This window comes from Erinaceus europaeus, chromosome 9, assembly GCF_950295315.1.
Source record: "Erinaceus europaeus chromosome 9, mEriEur2.1, whole genome shotgun sequence".
NCBI classification, from domain to species: domain Eukaryota; kingdom Metazoa; phylum Chordata; class Mammalia; order Eulipotyphla; family Erinaceidae; genus Erinaceus; species Erinaceus europaeus.
In genome coordinates, this window is record NC_080170.1 from 7,107,975 (window position 1) to 7,130,827 (window position 22,853).

Sequence of the window (22,853 nt, forward strand, 5' to 3'; positions counted from 1 at the left end):
TTACCACTCGTAAACCTTTCCCTCTGCAGCTGGAGACCGGGGGCTCGAACCCGGGTCCTTGTGCATTGTAATACATGCCCTCAACCAGGTGTACCACCACCCAGGTCCCCTCTTTGTCCCTTTCTATCTCCCTCTTCACTCTCAATGTGTCTCCATCTTATCAAATGAAAATAAAATAGAAAAAAAAATGGCTACTGGGAGCAGTGAATTTGTTGTGCAGGCACTGAACCCCAGTGATAACCTTGATGGCAAAAACAAATACTAAATAGAGGACTTGGATAAAATAAAATGAAATGAAATACAAAAGCAAAATAAATAAATAAATGTGGGACTTGGTAGTGTCATTCCTGTTGATCACACGTTAAGATGTGACGGGACCCGGGCTCAAGCCCCTACTCCCTGCAAGGAGGAAGCTTCACAAGCGGTGAATCAGGCCTGTCGCTGACTCTCTTCTCTGTCTGCCTCCTCCTCCTGTCTCAATTTCTATCTGCCCCATCAAAAAAAATTTTTGTTTTTTCCCTCCAGGTTTGTCGACGGGGCTCGGTGGCTGCACTACGAATCCACTGCTCCTGGAGGCCATTTTTCCCATTTTGTTGCCCTTGTTGTTGTGCTTGTTGTAGTTGTTATTGTCATAGCTGTCGTTGTTGTTGGATAGGACAGAGAGAAATGGAGAGAGTTGGGGAAGACAGAGAGGGGGAGAGAAAGACAGACACCTGCAGACCTGCTTCACCGCCCAGCCCTCGCACTTTGCACCATGTGCGCCTAACCCGCTGCGGTACCGACTGACTCCCTAAATTTTTTTTTAAAGAGAGAAAAATGGCCACTAGAGCAGTGGATTTGTTGTGCAGGCACCGAGCCCCAGTGATAACCCTGATGCAATCAAAATAAAATAATAACATAAAATAAAATAAACTCGGCAGCCAAGACAGACCTGGTTCAAACCCCACCTGCGGGCACCTGGGCTGGGGAACCTCCTTCTCCCCCTAGCCATCTCCTGGTGGGTGGTGGGGTTCAGCCCAGACAGCACCCAGCTCTGCTGCCTGCTTCTTCCAGGCTGCTCCAGGCTGTTGGGCCCAGGGTGCACCCCCACCTGCCCCCTCAAACGCTGCTCTGCTCCCTCCTTCAGGGGAGGAGTCCTGGAGTGAGATGCCAGGGGCAGAAGACACCCCTGCTGAGGAGAAAGAAGAGAAACAACGGAAGGACTGACAGCAGCCTGCAAGAAGACGCTGGGCCACACTGCCTGCTGGTGTGCTTTGCTGTGGAAGCAGCCCATAACATTACACCACTCTTTTACTCTCGGCTTCCCACTCCTCTGTCCATCTCTGCTCCGCTTTTCAAAGAAACTGAGTTCCGTCCGCACAGGGAGTGGTCAAGTGAGCCTAGAATAGCCAGTCTCCTGCCTGGACAGCTGACATTCCTGGGAAGTGTGGGGAGAGAGGGAGAAGAGGAGGAGAGATCTAACACTAACAGCCTAGAGAGAGAGAGGGAGAGGGAGAGAGACAGAGAGAGAAGAGGAGAGGGAGAGAGAGAGGGAGAGGGGAGAGGGAGAGAGACAGAGAGAGAGCGCGTGCCAGGTGGTGGTGCAACTGGTTGAGTGCATGTTACCATGTGCAAGGACAGGAGTTTAAGCCCCCCATCCCCACCTGCAGGGAAAGCGCAGGGTGAAGCAGTGTTGTGGGTGTCTCTCTCCCTCTACCACTCACTTCCCTCTCGATTTCTGGCTGTCTCTAGCCAATAAATAAAGATTAAGACAATTAAAAAGAGATGGAGAGACACCCTGCTGTGTCTCCACCAGCCCTGCCCTGGAGATGTTTCTTGAAGACAAAGCAACATTTCTTCAGGAATCCAGCACCACCCCCTGGTTCCCAGATCCCCTGTTCTTAGAATATCCATCCCCTAGTCTGTAGTTCCCTCCTTCCCCACACCCCACCATCATTGCTCAGTTGCCGGCATCAGAACTCGCTTAGCCAGAGCAGTGCTCAGAGGGAAATCTATGACCTTGTATGTACTTACCTTTCTTTTAAATCTGGACAGATAGAGGGGCCAGGCAGTGGCGTATCTGGTTAAGCAGACACATTACCACTGTATGATGACCTGGGTTCAAGCCCCTGCTCCCCACCTGCAGGGGGGACACTTTATGAGCAGTGAAGCATGTTTAAGTCTCTCTCTTGCCTCCAAGGTTATCACTAGGGCCTGGTGCTGGCACTACAAACCCACCACTCCTGGAGGCTATTTTTCTATTTTTTTTTTCATTGGATAGGACAGAGAGAAACTGAAAGAGGAGGAGGAGATAGAGAGGGAGAAAGGGAAGACACCTGCAGACCAGCTTCACCACTTATGAAGTGTCCCCCTCTGCAGGTGGGGTGCCAGTACTCAACCTGGGTCCTTGTGCTTAGTACTATGGGCACTTAGCTGGGTGTGCCACCGCCTCGCCCCCTCACTGTCTCCCCTTCCTCTCTCAGTTTCTCTCTATCCTACCAAATAAAAAAGAAAAGAAAAAGAAATAGATAGACAAATAGATGAATTTTTCTTCAAGAAAAAAAAAACTTTGTAAAAAGAAAACAAAGCTCTCCTGAAAGAGATGATATTTAAAGAAAAAAAAAAGGATAATGAAATTGTCTACAGTCATGTCTTGGGGACCAGGTGATGGTGCACCTGGTTAAGCCCACACATTGCCATGCTCAAGTGCAGTGGAGCAGTGTTTCGGGTATCTTTATCTCTCTGTCTCTACGTCTGTCTCTACCCCTTCTCTCTCAATTTTTTTCTGTCCTATCAAAAGAAGGAGGGAGGAGGTAATGGAACAGTGGAGTCATTTTGTGCAGCCCTAGCAATAATTTTGGTTTAAAAAAGAAAGTCTAGGAATGGCCGTTAGCACACCAGGTTAAGTGCACATAGTGAGAATTGCTGGGACATGCACAAGGATCCCAGTTTGAGCCCCTGGCTCTCCACCTGTGTGTGTGGGGGGGGGGATCGCTTCACAAGCGGTGAAGCAGGTCTGCAGGTGTCTCTCTTTCTCTCCCCCTCCTTGTCTTGTCTTCCCTTCTTCTCTCAATTTCTGTTCTATCGAACAACAACAGCAACAACATTAACAGCAGCAACAATGGGGAAAATGGCCTCCAGGAGCAGTGGATTCATAGTGCAGGCAGGAGCCCCAGCGATAACCCTGGAGGCAAAAAAAAAAAAGTCTTCAAGAGCACTAAAGCAACTGAACTGTGCCAGGTGTGGCCTGGAGAAGGCACAGTGAGTGGCAAGGTTATGGACGTCAGCTCAGAGTCACTGGGTTTCAGGCTGTGGGGATCCTAGCCAAGAAATCCTCTAACACAACAAAGTGGAAAAAGTAATAAGGACAGTGGTCTGAGTACTGGCTTTCGCACTGGAGCTGGAGTCTGAACCACCCAGAGATTTTGGAGACATAGAGGTGGCTGAGTGACCCTGGCTTGAATATCTTGGCCCAGAGGGGCTCATCAACATCCAGGACCTTGGGATGGTAGCTTTGCCAGATGAAGAAACTGAGGCACAGAGAAGTCAAAGAACTCCTTGCACCTGCAGCTGGTAGACACTGACCAGAATCCAGCTATAGAGCACCAGGGCGAGTACCCTGGCTGCGAGGCAAGCTGGCCAGACAAACCCCCCCCCCACACACACACACACAGGTCCCCTCACCATGTGCTCACACACCTATGTGGGGTGGGCCCTGCTGCCCCCAGGCAGCAGAGGTGAAGCTGGTGGGACCGGCCCCACCTCACCCCCAGTAGGCTGTGAGTTTCTGGAACTTTCCAAGCTCTCGCTCCCTCCCCGGGGCTGCCGTGAGGGGCAGATAAAAGCAGAGTACGCACACTCACTCCTCAGCTCCGGGCCCAGGTTACATAATAAGCCGGGCTCACCCACTCCTGGGGCCACAGGACGGAAAATGAGGCTCAGGGTGGAGTGAGGGACTTCAGCCCTCAGAAGTCCTGATTTAGAAGCTGGGCCCCAGAACCCAGCAGCCAGAGCCAAATGAGTTCTTGTCCTGCAAGGGTGGGTAAGGGGGCTCCCGGCTTCTGTTGTGTCCACCCTCTCACCCCTGAGTCCCGTTCTCCCAAAGAGGCTTCTCACCATCACAGGTTAGGCCCCTAGCCCTGGGACTCAGGAGCAGAGACCCTGGGGGTCTCTTCAGTGTGTGTGTTGGGGGGGGGGAGCAGGGTATTAACCACACACACCTGCTGCCTGGAGCCCTTCCCCACTGCTTCCACCCACACACTCACCTTTCTCTCAAGAATCCGAGCGTCGGGAGAATAAAATTAAGCTACAAACAAACATGCAAACAGGAGTCGGAGAACCGCTCCGCAACCTCCCCAGGGCTGAGGCTAGCACCCAACACCGGTCTGCACACACAACGGAACCCAGAACCTGCTCGAGGTCACTCTGCTAGAACCCGAGCCCCGCGGCCTGGCTGTGAAGCCCTTCTGGCCCTCGCAGGCCCCCCCCCCGCCCCCACCCATGCACCCGAGCTGTCACCAAGGCCCCAAGTCGACGAAGGCAACAAAACGGAGGCCTGGGAGGGGTGGGGGGCGAGCCTTCAGTTTGCACCTAAGGACTTCAGAACTGCGGCTTGCAAAGACTACTCTGCAGGTTGATACTCCCCCTTCCCAAAGTGGGGAGATAGACCAGACAAGTGGGGGACCCCGCGAACAGTGCGCCCCGCAGGACAGCCCCCCACCCAGGGCACACCCCACCTGGGAGTGGCCCCCGCGCCCCGAGCTGAACCGGAACCGAGGGGCTGGCTGCTCCCCTTAACCCTCTCCCCCCCACAAAAAATGCCCGTGTCTGTTCCGTGAGCTCCCCTGGGCCCCCCACCTGCCGCACCACCGGCGGGTCTCCAGCAAGACCACAGCCCCGTGCCTCCGAGCGAGTGTCCAAGGGCCGGGCCCGGCCACCCCCAAGACCACCCTCCATCCCCAGGGCGGCCCCGGGTCCCAGCCGGCCGGCGCATGGGCACCTGCGTGTCCCACCGGGAGCAGCTCCTCCTAATTCTCCCCAGGCGGGTCGCGGTGCTAGCGAGCACCCAGCCCTTGGCGGGACGCCCCCTGGGCCCGCACTTGGGGGGTACGGCAGCAGGGAGTGGGGCGCCCTTTCCTGGCTCCAGCGGCGGGTCCCAGGCGCCTCCTCGGGCTCCGCGGGGTCGGCAGGGTGGATCCGGGGGCCGCCGCTCCATTGTCACCGACAGGCTTCAGACTGGTTTGGTGTGTGCGCAGATGGGAGGAAATGTGTTTTTTCTTAATTAATAAAATAAATAAAAATAACCAGAAAACGAAACACACACACCACACCTTCCATAGCCCGGGTGGGCCCGAAAGCTGGGGGCCCGGGGCGCGGGGGCGCGCCTGCTAATTGCGGAGCCTCAGATGCGGGGTTCCGGGCTGCCGCGGCGCGGGCCCTCGCATCCGCCGCCCGGATCCCCTGGCTAATCAATTTGACCTATTGTTCGTTTGCTCAAATGATGTCACCTTGGAACAGTCCCTAAGCTCCGATTTGCATGAATGAGGCCCCGCCGGAGGGGCGGCAGCCAATGGGCGCGGAGAGGCTTGGTGCGCGCAGCCAATGGCAGCGGCGCGGGCGGGCGGCGGCGGGGACTGGGGGCGGCGGGCAGGGAAGATGACACGCAGCCCGCCGGGCCCGCGCACTCTTGGCAAAGTTTCCGCGCGGCGAGAGGCGCCGGGCGCTGCGTGGCCGCGCGGTGCCGGGGACCCCGCCGCCTCCCCGCCCGGCCGGGCCAGGATGGAGGCGCCCGCCGGCGCGCAGACCCCGCACCCGCACGACCAGCCCATCAGCTTCGGTATCGACCAGATCCTGAGCGGCGCGGACCAGGACAGCGCGCCCCCCGCCCCGCGGGGCCCCGACGGCGCCGGCTACCTGGCCGGGCCCCCCGGGGGCCGCCCCGCCGCCGCCTACCCGTCGCTGCCCGCCTCCTTCGCCGGCCTGGCCGCGCCCTTCGAGGACGCGGGCTCCTACAGCGTCAACCTGAGCCTGGCGCCCGCCGGCGTGATCCGGGTGCCGGCGCACAGGCCGCTGCCCGGGGCCGTGCCGCCGCCGCTGCCCAGCGCGCTGCCCGCCATGCCCTCCGTGCCCGCCGTGTCCAGCCTGGGCGGCCTCAACTTCCCCTGGATGGAGAGCAGCCGCCGCTTCGTCAAGGACCGCTTCACGGGTGAGCCGCGGCGGCCTGCGGGCGGGGGCTGGGCTGGGGGGCCCGGGGCCTTGGCGGCGGAGCAGGGGAGCCGGGGCTGGGGGCGAGCGGCCGGTGGCGGGGCTCAGGCGCAGGGGCATCTCCCAGCCGGTGACGGGGCTGGGCGCAGGGGCATCTCCCAGCCGGTGGCGGGGCTCGGGCGCAGGGGATGGGCATCTCCCAGCCGGTGGCGGGGCTCGGGCGCAGGGGCATCTCCCAGCCGGTGACGGGGCTCGGGCGCAGGGGATGGGCATCTCCCAGCCGGTGGCGGGGCTCGGGCGCAGGGGATGGGCATCTCCCAGCCGGTGGTGGGGCTCGGGCGCAGGGGCATCTCCCAGCCGGTGACGGGGCTCGGGCGCAGGGGATGGGCATCTCCCAGCCGGTGGCGGGGCTCGGGCGCAGGGGCATCTCCCAGCCGGTGACGGGGCTCGGGCGCAGAGGATGGGCATCTCCCAGCCGGTGGCGGGGCTCGGGCACAGGGGCATCTCCCAGCTGGTGACGGGGCTCGGGCGCAGAGGGTGGGCATCTCCCAGCTGGTGATGGGCAAAGGGAGCCGGGGCTGAGGGGCTAGCAGCCTGTGACCGGGCTGGGGAGCTGCCGGGCGTGGGGCATGGGGCTGGAGGTGCAGGGCCTCCGAAGACGTGTGGGGCCAACGATTGAGCACAGCACTGGGACTGCTCGGGCCGAACACTTAACGCAGCACTGGGGGTGGGGGGGGGGGGGTGACTGAGAGTCGACTCGGAGCACAGCACTGGGAGGCCTACGACTTAGCGCAGCACTGGGTGTGTGTGGGGGGAGAACTTGGGGCCAACGACTTAGCACAATACTGGGCGCCCAGCGACTCCGGAAGAAGACTTAGCGCAGCACCGGGCGCCCGGGGACTCGGGGCCGACGATTTAGGGCAGCACTGGACACCCCGGAAAAAGCAGGGCGGAAGACTTAGCGAAGCACTGGGCGTCCGGGGTTGGCACCGGGTCCTCAGGCCCCCAGCGAGCCGGGCTGAGTCCAGGGCCCCCCGTCTCCGTCTCCGCAGCAGCCGCGGCGCTCACGCCCTTCACGGTGACCCGGCGCATCGGCCACCCCTACCAGAACCGGACGCCTCCCAAGCGCAAGAAGCCGCGCACCTCTTTCTCCCGGGTGCAGATCTGTGAGCTGGAGAAGCGCTTCCACCGCCAGAAGTACCTGGCCTCGGCCGAGAGGGCGGCGCTCGCCAAGTCCCTCAAGATGACCGACGCGCAGGTCAAGACCTGGTTCCAGAACCGGAGGACCAAGTGGCGGTGAGCGAGACCTGCCTCCCCGGCCTTCTGTGCTCGCCGCCGGCCCGCGCCTCTCCCGGCGCTCGGCGTCGGCCCTTCCCACACCCGGGGTGTCCACCGCGCCTCCGACGCTCCTCAGCTTGCCCTGGCCTGCACCCTCCCCAGATCCCCCACTCTCTGACCGCCCCAGATCCTCCAGACCCGCCCTAGATCCCCCCAGACACCCCCAATCCCTTCCCAGACCTCCCCCAGGTTCCCCACCAGGCCCTGCCCAGGCCACCCCAGATCCCCCCATGCTCTCTCTGGCTCCCCCAACCTTTCCCCAGGCCCCCCCACACCCTCCCCAGGCTCTCCCCAGGCTCCCCTCTTCCGGGTTCGTGCCCCCGCTTGCCCACCCCGCTCTGCGCTGGGTCCGCGGCTCCCAGCCCCGCCCGGTATTTATCCTGCGCTCGTTTCCATCTAACCCGGGAACCACGAAAACGCGCTGGTCCCCGGGAAAGGGTAGCTAGTCAGGACCAGGAGATGTGGGGGAGACTGGACCGGGCTGATGGGCCCCGGGGATACGGGAAGGGGAAAGCGGGACGCTTCCCGCGCGGAGCTCAGTGCCTCCCCCCACCCCCACCCCCAAGAGCGCTGGGCGGACGAGCTCCACCAAAGCCCGGTCCTTGGCGCAAACGAAACGAAACGAAACGGTCTGGGTAGTTTGGCGAAGTCACAAAGCCCGAGTGCAGGTGGGCGGCGGGCGGGGTCCCCCCGGGGTCCCAGCAGCAGCCAGGCGCCAGCCGCTGGGGACGCGGCCTGGTTGCGAGACGCGCCGGCAGGTGCGCGGGCGAGGGCTGGCGGCTGCGGGAAGGCCCAGCCGGGGAGGCCGGGCAGAGGGAGGTCCGGCCGGGGCGGGGGGGAGGTCGGGCCCCGGGAGGCCCAGCCGGGAGAGGCCGCCTGCGCTGACCGCCCTTTCCTCCCCGCAGGCGGCAGACGGCGGAGGAGCGCGAGGCGGAGCGGCAGCAGGCCAGCCGGCTCATGCTGCAGCTCCAACACGACGCGTTCCAGAAGAGCCTCAGCGACTCCATCCAGCCCGACCCGCTCTGCCTGCACAACTCGTCGCTCTTCGCGCTGCAGAACCTGCAGCCCTGGGAGGAGGACAGCGCCAAGGTCCCCGCCGTCACGTCCCTGGTGTGAGCCACCCGCGCGCGCGCGCACTGTCGCCAAGGACCGCCGCCCCAGCGCCCCCCAAACGCGGCGGGGCTCTTCGGGCCTCCCCCAGCCGGGCTGGGGAGGGGAAACCGAGGCCGAGCTGGAGGAAGGGGCCGCAGGGCTGCTGGGGGTCCCGGGGCGGGCGCGGGGGGGTTGCGGGGCTGGGCCCGGGCTCCCCCGCGGCTGCACAATCGGAGCCCCGCGCCCCCGCCCGACAAGAAAGCGCCTTACGTTCAAGCGCCCCGGCCCGCCACCTTCCCCCCCGGGCCGGGCGCCTGTATTATACTTTGTACTTTTTGCCCACATGTGTAAATAATAAAAGTTTTGGCTTTTTTCTTTCGAGGCCGGCCGCCTGCTCGCCCGCGGGGGCCGCCGGAGGAGGGGGTGCGGCCAGCCAAGCGGTATTCGGGAAGGGGGGAGGCCGGGGGCGCCGGGGACGGAGGCCGGGTCCCCTCCTCTCCTTCTCCGTTCCTTTAATTTAAGTCGTTTTATTTAATAATAAAACAAAAACAAAGTTAGCTATTTCACTTAACGCCGCTTTTATTTCGTTTTCGTTTCAACGACGCCCGGCGACCCCGACCCGCGCCCCAGCCTCAGCGCGGGGTGCGGGTCCGAGCAGCTCTGCACGCAGCGGCGGCTTCGCCTCGGCTCCAGGCCCGCGGCCCCGCGGTCACCCGCACTCAGGTCAGTGCGCGCCGGGCACCGGGGTGGGTGGACAGGCCCGTGAGCGCGGGGCTCTGGGCGTCCCCCGAAAAGTCGGGATGCAAGGGACCCCGAGCTTCTCCGAAAGCCGAGCAACCCCCCACCCCAAACTACCCCAGGCACATGCCGCCTCGTCCCGGAAGACCTCGGCCGCGCACCTGACCGCGGGCCACTAGGGCGCACCGCGGTGCCACTCCCCCCAAAGTGGAGTCCACAGCGGAGCGCGCATCGCTGCGCCCCTGAACACCGCACCTTTGGGGCTCCCCAGGGACCGCAGGTGGGGCGTGACGTCGCGTGACGTCACTCCAGCCTGGGCGGCTCGGGGAGGCCAGGAGGGGCGGGGCGCCCGGAGGGGGCTCGAACCCCGGGCCCAGGTGTGCCAGCCCGGGAGGCTAGATGCAGATGGCTTTGCCTGGGCTCAGCGTTTGGACACCTGGGAATGGGCATTGCGGGACGCCGAGCTCTCCTGTTCCTCTTGTCATCCTGCTTTGGGGTTCGTTTTCTTTCTGTCCTCCATTCCTTCTTTCTTTCTCTCCGTTCTTTCTCTCCCTCTCTCCTCTTTTTCTTGCTCTTCTTCCTTCCTCTCTTTCTTCCTCCCTTTCTTTCTCTTTTTCTTTCGTTTTTAAATTTATTTATTCCCTTTTGTTGCTCTTGTTGTTTTATTGTTGTGGTTATTATTGTTGTTGTTGTTATTGTTCTTGTTGTTGTTGGATAGGACAGAGAGAAATGGAGAGAGGAGGGGAAGACAGAGAGGGGGAGAGAAAGACAGACACCTGCAGACCTGCTTCACCGCCTGTAAAGCGACTCCCCTGCAGGTGGGGAGCTGGGGGTCTTTCTTTCTTTCTTTCCCAGAGCCCTACTCAACTCTGGCTTATGCTGCTAAAGGGGATTGAACCTGGAGCCCCAGAGCCTCGGGCATTACAGTCGTGTGCAGAGCCGTTATGCTGTCTCCTCAGCCACCTTTTCGGCTGGCTTGGTCTCTGGCCTGGCCGGGCCTTTCCCGGGGCAGTCTCCTGGTTCCTCGGGCTGGCCTTGGGTGGGCCTTTGCCTCTCCCACCACTGGTTGGCTTCTAGCTCCTCTCTTCTCTTTGGCTCTGGGTTGCTCTGCCTCCCTCGCTCGGTCTTTGTCTTCTCCCCTCTTCCTCCCCACCACTCCCCCGTCTCCTGTTTCTGGGTTTCTCTTTCTGTCTCTCAACTTCCTTCCATCTTCCATCATCACCCTCACTCTTGCTTTCGCTCTGCACAGATTCTCCCGGCCTGCCTGTCTTCCCCCACCCCTCACCCCCCCCCCGTTTCTGTCTCTCTTCCCTCCTCTGTCCCTCTTGATTGGGCTCACTGAGACCCCCCTATGTGGTAGCAGGCCCCCTTTGCCCCACTGCCTCCTGGGGGAGGGGCTCACCCCACCTCTGGGCTTTGCGGCAGGGTTCTTTTCGTTGAATGCGGGCTGCGGGTTGGCTGCACCGGCTGCTGGAGAAGGGAGGAGAGCAGGGATGACAGGCAGGTGGACTGACAGACAGAGGCCCGGAAACACAGCTGAGGTCCTGGGTTCCTGCCCTGCATCTACCTCCAAGCCCTCCATTCCATTCCGGGCTGGAATTGAGTGGCTCAGCGGCACTGCACCCATGGGTGCTTCCTGCACAGACGCCTAGTCTCTGTGAAGCTCAGGGAGGGACGGTGGCCTTTTGCTGGCCACCTTAGGGTGTGCTCCGGCTTCACGGTCAGGCTGAGTGGATTTTGTCTTTCTAAATAACTTTGTTGTTTTGCCTGAACAATGCTTGCTTTGTGGGGCCTATGGAGATGGGGGTGTACCAACCGGATTCTTTCTCTTTCCCCTTCTTTGCAGTACCTCTATTTGTAAATGGTGTCTGAACAGAGGATGCCTCTGGCTTTGGGGTAGGCTGTGGGTTGGAGAACCCCTCCAGGAGGGAGGTGGGGTTGAACCCCTTTCTGAACCGCAACCCTCGCCCAGCCCCAAGCCTCCCCCTGCATGGCCAGGCTAGAAGCTTCCCTGTTAGAGCACGGTCCGTCCGTGCAGGCCTGGTCCTCTCCCATCCAGGGAAGAAGCGTGATCACTCCTTTCGGGTTGTGCAGGGATGGGGGGGTGGTGCTGAGTTTTCTGCACTTAATGGCCTCCCTCGGATTTTGCGCTGGGTTTTGTTTTGTTTCGAATTGTTTGCACAAACTGGAACTGGAGCCCGAGGGTTGAAAGGCACAGCTGTGGTCCCTGGGCTGGTGGGGTTCAACTACCAGCCAACGGGGGGGGGGGGCAGGCTGGGAACACCCAGCACACACACCACCACCTGGTCCCCCAGGCCCGCCCATCACTGGCTCAGGCTCCTTGAGGCATGAGTGTGAACCCCCAGGCAACCCTGTGGCCCTTCCCGAGGGTCCTCCAAGGCCGGGCTGCCCCATCTCACAGATGCACTGGAGACCTGCAGGCTGGGGTGCCGGAGGGCTGGAGCGAGGTGTGGGGGCCAGGCCGGGCGTGGCCCTCCCTCCGAATGGCTCCGCAGCCTCTGAGTCTAAGTTTTATCAGGTGTAGACAGGACTGGATCAGAGCCTGGGTTGCAGGCAGCACCCTGGGGCATGGTCCCTGCGTGAGTGTGGATGTAGGGTGGAGTGTGGATGTACTCTTGGGTGGGGTGGAGGGGATCCGGTACAACTCACCTCTCCACCGCTGGAGCACACTGAGCTCTCTTCCCCTGTGCTCCCTCTATCCATGGAGGGGATGGGGAGCTATACTTGGGAAGAGCCAGGGCGGGGAAGACACCCAGGAACAGAGCAAAGGTCAGGGACTGCTCACTGCTCCTCCTGCTCCACCAGGAGCAGCCGGCTATGGCTATCCCCCAGCCTTGCCTGCTGGCCTGCGTGGACAGTCTGTGGAGGGCTGAGGGGACCTGGCCCTGCTGCCCTGCCACCCTGCGGAGGACAGAGGTGCAGCTCTGCAGCCCCCAACCTTGGCTGGAGCAGCCATCCAGAGCAGAACACCAGGTGTCTCCGGCTCAGGGGCTCCAGCCATCGGATTTGGGGGCGCCAGATGCCATGGCTGAGGTTCCTGGTCACCATGAGGACACCCCCCCACTCTCAGCTGTCTTTACATCTGGGGAGGCCAGGGAGCAGCGCCCAGCAGGCACCTGCCTTGGGAAAGGGTGCCCCTTTCCTCTTGCCGACGCCCCCCAGTTCCTTGTGGAGGATCCCACCCTAGTTCTCTTCCCAGCTTTCCTAGTGTCTGCTCTGCAATAGTGCTCTTGGGGTGCAAAATCCTAGGGACCTCCCCTGGCTTTACTGCTTGGCTCAGGGCCCTGGACCCGTGGGCAGCTGTGACCGGCTGAGCCATGGTGCTCTGTGATGAGATCCAGAGTGTTTTAAAGATGTATTTATTCATGGATTTAAAATCGAATTAAAAACCGTCTGCTAATGAGGGAGGCCGGGGTAGGCGGGCACTGCTGTTTGGGGAGGCAGGAGCAGGGGTGAGGTAGGAAGGGGGGGGTCATAGCCAGTGGTGGGGTCCAGTCAGTATCCAGGGCTGCCTCATGTGCTGGCTGAAATGCCTCCAGAGCCGTTCTGGAAGGGAGCTGCTCCCAGGCCGGGCAGAGGCCAGGCGGTGAGGGGAGGAAGACGGGAAGAAGGTCTGGGCTTTGCAGGTCCCACAGTTCTAAGATCTGCAGAGCAGTCCTGTGAGAAGTCGGGAAGCAGGGAAGCAGGAATGCGGAGGCGCCCCACTGCTCCACCCAAGCCTGAGCTCACTTAAACCGCCCGGCCCCCTGGCTCCTGCCCTGGAAAAGCTCGAAGAAGTCACGACAAGGATCTGTGCTGCCCCAGACATCCGGGATTTTGAAGAGTGAGAACCCAGGATGGAACTTTAAAAAAAAAAAAAAAAAAAGTCTTCCGACCTTGGGCTTGTGTTGGTCATTTTCCTGGGATGCCATTGGCTCTAGATGGATTTATCAGACACTCTCTGACCTCTCAGAGACAGCTTGGACCTCCTTCATCCCCACTCCCACCCCCACCCAAAAAAAAAAAAAAACACAACCTCTCCTTCCCCTGCCAGAGTAGACCCGTTCTGAGCACTCCAGTGGCCCACCTTCTGGGGAAGAAGAGGATGCAAGGTCCTCAGAGGCCCTGGGCACCCTGGAGTGGAGAGAGAGAGAGAGAGAGAGAGGGTGGTGCAGGCTCTGAAGGGTGCCAGCCAGCAGGCAGTCTGCTAAACAGTGCATCTGCCGGCTGGGCCCCACAGCTGGGCCACTTTTGTTTCTAGGACACTGTGGCACCAAGGGGAGGGGACGTTAGGGAAGGCCTAGAAGAACCACAAGCCAGGCAGAAACAGGCAGGGGGCCCCAGGCTGGGGGGCTGCCTTTATTACAGCCTGAAAGGGCTCTCAGCTCTTCCTCCGGCCAAAGAACACAAGACTTCCCCTCCCTCCCGCCGACGCCCCCCCCCCCCCAAGCTCCAGGGCTCCATCCCAGCTCCAGCCTGCTGTCCCCTCCCCTGTGACTTGACGGTGGCCACAGATCGCTGGCAAGTGCACAGTTTCCTTTGACGGCTACTACTACATCACCCTCACTTTCCAGAGGGGGAAACCGCGGCTCCAAGTCACAATGTCACCAAGTTCCCAGAGCTTTCTTCTTTGTTTTAAAAAAAAAAAAAAGTTATGTATTTATTGCTAAAAAAAAAAAAAGAGAGAGATTGAGACGGGCAACAAAAGGGAATGAATAAATATTTTAAAATATTTTTTAAAAAAGATTGAGAAAGGAAGGAGAGAGAGAGAGAAGCATTGCCCTGCCACTTGAGAAACATCTCCCTGCAAATGGGCATCAGGGGCTTGAACCCAGACCCTTGCACACGGTAACGTGTGCACCTAAGATCTGCTTGTCACTAAAGCCCATGGTGGGATACTGACGGAGTGTCTGGGCTATTTGCTCTTGCGTCTTTTTTTAAGCCCCTTGAAGATGTTTGGAAGATGCCAGGTCTTGGGCTTTCTCTAAGGGGGTCTGAGTGTCTTTCACCATCTCCTCCTCCCCGAGCCCCTGGGGCCCTTGAGAACTTCCGGCTCAGGGAATAGTCTGAATCCCTCAGCAGAACTGGCCCTGTCTGGAGGCCCACTCCCCAACCCCCACACACTCGCTGGCTGTGTGGCAGTGGACTAGTCACCCCGCCTCTGCCTCTCTGAGCCTCCGGGGTCCTGCTCTGGACTTGCGGGTGGGAGGGGCTGTCTGGGGTGAGATGACATCACCCGGGCAGTGCTCTCCCCCCAGAGCCCGCACTGTGGAAGGCTTGCTGTTCTTATTAGCGTTTGGTAGTTGGATCTGCACAGGATAAACCTTGCCCTTGTCCTCGGTGAGGTGGAAGATGCAGACTCAGGGGTCAGACGGCAAGCTGGAATTCAGACCCAGGGTGAGCCAGGGACCTGACTCACTCTGGCTCCTGGAGACTCCCCTAAGAGATGGTATGAGGAAACTGCTTTCTTCAGGGGAGAAGCCACCGGCTGGGCTGCTGCTGCCTGGCCCCTGGCACCTGCTTGGTACCTGTGCATCACAAAGGGTCCTTACACGAATGTCACTTGCAGAACGCGGGCTGTGAGCCAGGCAGGGGACCTAGCACACCCACCCCAGGAGTGGTGGTGTGTCACCTACAAAGCAAGGCTAGTTCACAGCTAGATCTTCTTTGGAAGGAAGAGATGGGTGGCTTGGGGAACATTAAACTATTTAGAGATATCACTCAGGGAGGGACTGACTTCTAGATGTTCTGAATCTGAAGAGGGAAGCCGTTTAATCAGCCGGAGCAGCCCTCCTTACTCCCCAAATGAGGACATCTGTAGGTTTTTCTCATTCCCTTCTCAGTCTCCTGCAGCAGCTGCTGTAGGACAAACTCCGTTTTACAGCTGAGGAAACAAAGGCTCAGAGGCTGGGTGGATTTGTGCCCCCAGGGCACCAAGTTTGTCTGAATAAAAGCCCAAGATGTTCTGGTCTGGTCTGTTTGGAAAGTTGGAGGCCTGCAGCCCAAGTTGGGACCCTTCCATGGAGACGGGGTCCCACGGGGGTTGTGGGGACTGAAACCCCTGCGGGTGCTGCAGCTTCTCCCCGGAGGAAGCCTGGCAAACTGGGTGTTTCCTGGACTCTCACAGAGGGTCGGTGATGTTTAATGAGCCCAGCCAGAAAGTGTCTCGAATTAAGACGGACACAGCTAAACCGGGGCCGGGTGGACAGGAGGCCTGCAGAGACACACAGCAGAGAAACTGCCGTGGTGGGGGAGGGGCTGCTCCTCCTTCCTGCTGAATTTTTAGGGTACATCCATCTGGTTCCAGAAGGGGCTGCTTTGGATGAAGACCCCAGGTCACGTCCGAATGCAGAGGAAAGGGTGTCCCATTGCACCTAAGACTGCAATAAATCCCGTGGACCTTTTGCTTTGTCCTCAATGTCAGGTGACAAGCCAAAAAAAAAAACAAAAACAAAAAAAACAACCCTGAACCTGGAGAGTGACTTGAATCCTGAAGGGTAAGTCTGGACTGAAATTCAGACTGTGTGCTCAGTAGCGGTTAAGGACTGTCCACCTCACTTTGATGTACGTGGCGGCCGGCAGTCCCAGCCAGGGAGCTCAGGGTCCCAGACGCCCCTTTGGGAAGGCTGCTGGGGGTGGGGTGGGGGGTGGGTGGGCAGCCAAAAGCTGAACCACAGCCGTAGCTGAACCTGCCCTTCCTTGGATCATCCAGAGATGACTTGTCACCAGCAGCGATTGGCAAGAATCTATTTCTCCTGCGGTATTGCCCAATCGCCAGGATTTATGGCCGCCCCTCTCGGATCTGAAAGCTCACCGCCACGCTCCTGGCAATGGGAAAATGTATGAACAATGTGTTGGTTCACTCTTTCTTCTTCATCATCTTCTCCTTTTTAATTTCTTTTTTTATCAAGTTTCCCCAAATATGTAAACTCGGAGAGAGTCTTATTCTTTTAAAATGATCATTCATTTGTCTCCAGACTCTATCTTTCGACACAATTTATTATTCTCTATTTCAAAAAACTTAAATGCATTTTACATATTAGCATGTAACTCTTGTTCCTGTCTCCTCAGTTGTGGAGAGGGCTGGATTGCTTTTATAAAGAAAAAAATGGCTAATAAAATTGGCCTCAGCACCATTGCTCTGCAATGCTATGAACAGCAAAGTGGTACTTACCGTCATTGATGTTAAAAGCTATTTCTAAATTATGGGACCATTTATTATCTCTAGTGTCCAAAGTAAGTTTAAATGATGCTTATAATTCATGTTTTACCAAATTTCCTTTTCCCCCCGAGGATACCTCTGATTAACTTATGCACATTAAAGCGCTTTTTAAATTCTTCTTTTATTGCCATTATGCTCTGAAAATCTCAGCGATTCTCAAAAATGGGTAATAAACTTGAGATAAAATGCTTCAGTTTTAGATCAATGCTGACATATCACTGTGCTGATTTCTACAGAGCTAAAGTGATAATGCTTCATATTCACGGAATATATACTAGGTTATTACTACAGTATTACCATTTTGTTCTAAGATGAAATGAGTAATTTACCAATTTATTAAACAGTTACATTTAAGTATTGCTTAGGACATTACCACCCCAATCTGTTTACTTAGCTTGAAGAGTTACCATTAAGATACCCTGTTTATTTAGGTAAATTTTGTAATCATCAAGCCTTCCATTAAGCAACTTATTTTTCTGCAAGGCTAATTGTCTGGAAGCGAGTTCCTTCTTATTTACTGTGCTCCATTCTGCTTAGCTGGCTAAAAACAACACCCCAGCAAAAGTGCGAGGGAAATTAATAATACATACAGAGAGCGGTTTTAATTAGTATAATACCAAATGTTAATAAAAGATTTATGACACCGTTAAAAAGTTCGAACAGAAGAGATGGGAACAGCTCTGGGCTCAATTTCTCAGGAGAGGAGGGCCTGGCCGCCATCTTGGGCAGAAGGGGAGGGGGGCAGATCCTCTGGAGCCACTGCTCTCCCCAGACCCCCCCCCCCCCAGTGGGGGAGTGGGGGGGGGGTAGCTGGGCTGAAGGTGAGATGGGTGAGTGTCTGAGTGTCTGCTGGGAGCCAGGCACAGAGGGTGCCTACTAGGAAGGGAATGGAGGATATCAAGTTTTCTTCACGAGAGGGTCTGAGTCCCCCTCCCTCCAGTGTCCTGGGTGCCACAGGCCTTTAGTTCAAATAAAGAACAGGACTTTGTGTGGTGGGGCTGCCTACAGCTATGGGGGGAAATGAGGTGACTGGAAGCAGGAGTGACACCTGTCGTGGGCCTCACGCACTGCTGGCCTGCCCACATCTATTCTGTTGGTGTGTTTGGTAGATTGACGTACTTAGGAAGCCTGCGAGACAGCTCACCTGACAGAGCACCTGTGTTTGTTTGGTTTGTTTAATTTTAATTTTTTTAATTTCTTTATTGGGGAATTAATGCTTTACATTCAACAGTAAATACAATAGTTTGTACATGCATAACATTTCCCAGTTTCCCATATAACAATACAACCCCCACTAGGTCCTCTGTCATCCTTCTTGGACCTGTATTCTCCCCACCCACCCACCCACCCCAGAGCCTTTTACTTTGGTGCTATACACCAATTCCAGTTCAGGTTCTACTTGTGTTTTCTTTTCTGATCTTGTTTTTCAACTTTGTCCCGAGAGTGAGATCATCCCATATTCCTCCTTCTGTTTCTGACTTATTTCACTTAACATGATTTCTTTAAGTTCCATCCAAGATGGGGTGAAAACGGTGAAGTCACCATTTTTGATAGCTGAGTAGTATTCCATTGTGTATATAGACCACAACTTGCTCAGCTATATCATCTACTGTAGGACACCTGGGTTGCTTCCAGGTTTTGGTTATTACAAATTGTGCTGCCAAGAACATAGGTGTACACACATCTTTTTGGATGGGTGTTTAATTTTATTTTTATAACCAGAGTATTGTTCAGCTTTTTAAAACTGAGTATTGCTCAGTTTTATGGTGGGGCAGGGGATTGAACCTGGGACTTTGGAGCCTCAGGCATCAGAGTCTCTTTGTAGAACCATGATGCTGCGCCCCCCCCCCACCACTGCCCAAAGCACCTGCGTCGTCATGCTCATGACTACCCGTTCCAGCCCGCACCCTGCCTGGTAGAGCACGATAGCACTGGAGAGACCTTGGAGCGAGCGGTGAAATCACACGTGTGTGAGGTGCTGGCAAACCCGGCGCATTCATTAAATATTCATTTTATGAAAGAGAGGGGCTCGGCTCACTGGGAGGGCGACTGCTTTGCGCACAGCCCTGGGGGCAAGCCGGGTCCCCACCCTCCATACTGAGGCAGGCCGGGTGTCTTCCCCTCTCTTCTGACTCTTTACTCTCTGAACAAGGTTACCTGGAGTGGTGTAACCACCGTAATAGCTGATGATGATGATGATGATGGTGATGGTGATGGTGATGGTGATGGTGATGGTGATGGTGATGGTGATGGTGATGGTGGTGGTGGTGATGGTGATGGTGATGGTGATGGTGATGGTGGTGATGGTGATGGTGATGGTGGTGATGGTGATGGTGGTGATGGTGATGGTGATGGTGATGATGGTGATGGTGATGGTGATGGTGATGATGGTGATGGTGATGGTGATGATGATGATGATGATGGTGATGATGGTGATGGTGATGATGATGGTGATGGTGATGGTGATGGTGATGGTGATGATGGTGATGGTGATGATGGTGATGGTGATGGTGATGATGGTGATGGTGATGGTGATGGTGATGGTGATGGTGATGATGGTGATGGTGATGATGATGATGGTGATGGTGATGGTGGTGATGGTGATGGTGATGGTGATGGTGATGATGATGATGATGATGGTGATGATGATGATGATGATGATGATGGTGATGGTGATGGTGATGGTGATGATGATGATGATGATGATGATGGTGACGACAACGGGTAGCAGTCACTCAAAGCTTGGCTCTGGCAGAAGAGGGGCTAGGGATTGAACGACGGACATCATGCCTGCAAGCCTTGAGCTCTGCTATTGTGCACTCCCATGCACTATCTGATTATTTATTTTAAAATAGGGACAGAGAGGAGATAGAAATAGAGAAATCACAGCACAGAACCTTCCTTCAGTGTGGTAGGGGCTGAACTCAAACCCGGTATTTACTGGTTGATTTTAATATTTTACTTATTTTATCATTTTAATGAGAGAGATACACAGAGATCAGAGCCTGGCTCAGCTCTGGCTGATGGTGGTGCTGGGGATTGAATCTGGGACCTCAGAGCCTCAGGCAGGAGAGGAGTTTACAGAACCATCCTGTTGTCTCCCCAGCCCATTTATTTACTTTTTATTAAAAGATGTAATTATCGGGAGTCGGACAGTAGTGCAGTGGGTTAAGCGCACATGGTGCAAAGCCCAAGGACGGGCGTAAGGATCCTGGTTTGAGCCCCCGGCTGCTCACCTGCAGGGGAGTCGCTTCACAGGTGGTGAAGCAGGTCTGCAGGTGTCTATCTTTCTCTCCCCCTCTCTGTCTTCCCCTCCTCTCTCCATTTCTCTCTGTCCTATCCAACAACGACGACATCAATAACCACAACAACTACAGCAACAATAAAAAAAAAAGGGCAACAAAAGGGAATAAATAAATAAATAAATAATAAAAAAGATGCAATTATCAGGGGCCAGGCAGTGGCGCACCTGGTCAAGTGCACCCATGACAGTGCCCAAGGACCCAGGTTCAAACCCCTGGTCCCCACCTGCAGAGGGAAAGCTTCACAAGTGGTGAAGTAGGTCTGCAGGTGTCTCTCTCTCTCTCTCCCCCCTCTGTCCCTCCCTCCTCAGTTTCTTTCTGTGTCTATCCAACGATAATAGCAAATAATAATAATAGACGTATTTCTCAATGAGAAAGAAGCATCTGGTACTGGTGACACAGAGGACTGGCCTCAGTACCTCATGCCTGTAAGTCCTGTCCTCTTGGGCTGTGCCCTCCCCCTCCCGGCCACTGCACACACCTCTACTTGAACCTTCACAGCCCCCCCACCCCACCCACCCATTTTCTGGCCAGGGAGTGAAGCCTGTGGGAGGAGAGGCCCTTGCCTGAAATTGTCCAGCTAGTACCAACCCTGGCCTGTCTGTGAAAAGTCGCTGCTCTGACTCCTGCTTTTTGTCCTTGGCATCAGCCAAAAGGGACACAAGCTCTCAGCTGCCACAGACCTCAGCACGCAGTAGGGCCTTCGATAAGGGTCATGCACGTGAGGTCCTGAGTTCAATCCTCGGCGCTGCGTGTGCCAGAGTGATGTAATACTCTGTCTCATGTCCCTTTTTCTCACTAAGAAGTTTTTCAGCAAAAAAGTGAGGACAGATGGAGACCCACTGACTCCTGGCGGATAGATCTGTGAGGCGGGAGGTCGGGGCCCTCTCCCTGCCATGCAGCCGGGGGCGGGCTCTCTGGGTTATTACAGCCACTTTTTTTTTTGTTTGTTTGATTTTGTTTGTTTGTTTTGTTTTTGTTTTCCCTGCCCCGAGGGTCAGGTCTCAGGAGCAGCAGAAAAGCTCTGTGCACAAGTAATAAAAACCAGCCAAACTGGTTACCTTCCTGACATTCTCTCCGATTTGAGAAATCCCAACTCATGAGGCAGTAGGTCACTCCAGATCTTGATTAAAAGAAGGGTAGGTGAGTGAAGTCCAAAAAAATTTCTTTCTTTTTCTTTCATGTTAATTAGTGATTTATATGACTACAGATTAATAGGAGTGTACATAAACACCAAATACTGTGTCCCACCCCATCCCCCCACAACCCCACTTCCCACCTGCCCCATGAAGCCAAACATACACCCTCACAAAAGTTCTTAGGCTAGGTGGCCAAATGGCTTGGTCTGGCTGGGGGTGGGGGAGAGATAGGAGATGTCCAAGACCAGAAGCAGCCAGACTTTTGCCTGAGGAAACTGTTCAGATATGCAATCCCCTAGCTGATGGAGAAGCAAAGAGTTGTCTGTGTGTAAGGGACTATTACTCAGTCACCAAAAAGCAAGGGGAATTCCAGCTATTTCACAACTTGGCTGGACTTCAAAAACAAGATGCTAAGTGCAAGAAGCCTGACATGTAAGGTCACATACTGGGATTCTCACTGCTAAGAAATGTCCAGAAAAGGGTGTGTGATAATAGATGGAAGTTGGGGGCTGGGCAGTAGCGCAGGTGGCGCAAAACACAAGGACCAGCATAAGGATCCCAGTTCGAGCCCCCGGCTCCCCACCTGCAGTGGGGTCACTTCACAGGCGGTGAAGCAGGTCTGCAGGTGTCTGTCTTTCTCTCCCCCTCTCTGTCTTCCCCTCCTCTCTCCATTTTTCTCTGTCCTATCCAACAATGACAGCAGCAACAACAACAGTAATAACCACAACAGTGATCAAACAACAAGGGCAACAAAAAGGAAAAAAAAAAAAAAAGTCTCCAGGAGCAGTGGATTCATGGTGCAGGCATCGAGCCCTAGCAAAAATAACCTTGAAGGCAAAAAAAAAAGATGGAAGTCAGTGGTTGTGGGAATGGGCAGTGGCACACCTGGTTAAGTGCACACATTACAGTGCTCAAGGACCCAGGTTCAAGCCCCGGGTCCCCATCTCCTTCTCTCTCTCCCTCTCTCTCTCTCTCTCTCTCTCTCTCTTTCTCATTTTGTCTCTCTGCCTCCAGGATTGCCTCTGGGGCTCAGTGCTTGCACTATGATTCCACTGCTCCTAGTGGCCATTTTTTCTGCTTCTTTTTTTTAATTTTCCCTTTTGTTGCTCTTTTTTATTGTTGTAGTTATTGTTGTTGTTGATGTCATCATTGTTGGATAGAACAGAGAGAAATGGAGAGAAGAGGGGAAGACAGAGAGGGGGAGAGAAAGAAAGATACCTGCAGCCTGCTTCACTGTTTGTGAGGTAACCGCCCCCCCCCCCGCGGGTGAGGAGCCGGGGGCTTGCAGGAATCCTTAGGCTTCATATTATATGCACTTAACCTGAAGCACCACGCCCTCCCAATTTCTCTCTCTATCCAATAATAAATAATGAATCGGAAGTTGTCAGGGAGAGAGGAGCTGGGAGAGGCTTCAGGGTGGGTCAGGTTGTTGCTCTGAGGTGATGCCAAACTTTGGAAACGAGAGAGAGGAGGCTGCACCACTTCATGAATACACAAAATACACATCAAAATACTTCAGTAGCGGCTGGGGAAATAGCGCACCTGGCATCACATTGGACTTTTATGCCTGCGGTCCCCAGTTTGATCTTTCCTTAGTGTCGGACGCACGAGAGAGATGACCCAGGGACAAACTAGTGGCGGCAAAGCAATTCAAATCTTTATTCATTCGAGCATCCCAGAGTCGGGCGCTGACACACCTGGTTAAGCCACATGGCGTCAGCCTCTCTGTCTGCTTGCCCACCCTCCTCTAGCTCAGGACACGGAAGAGACAAGACAGAAACGGAAGTGGCTTGACAGTACCATACATGGTTAGGAAAGGGGCGGAGAAACATGGAAGGG

At 56.1% G+C, this 22,853-nt stretch overlaps 2 protein-coding genes across 2 annotated transcripts in view; one reads left to right on the forward strand and one right to left on the reverse strand.

Moving 5' to 3' along the window:
• The window catches only part of STK10 (serine/threonine kinase 10), a 538,544-nt gene that overhangs the window by 89,200 nt on the left and 426,491 nt on the right, over positions 1 to 22,853 (reverse strand). The window lies entirely within an intron of this gene.
• On the forward strand, positions 5,668 to 9,045 carry TLX3 (T cell leukemia homeobox 3). The gene is made up of 3 exons (XM_060196902.1): positions 5,668 to 6,184; positions 7,236 to 7,479; positions 8,427 to 9,045. The coding sequence occupies exons 1-3, from the start codon at positions 5,758 to 5,760 to the stop codon at positions 8,635 to 8,637; spliced, it is 882 nt and encodes a 293-aa protein (XP_060052885.1). The 5' UTR covers positions 5,668 to 5,757; the 3' UTR covers positions 8,638 to 9,045.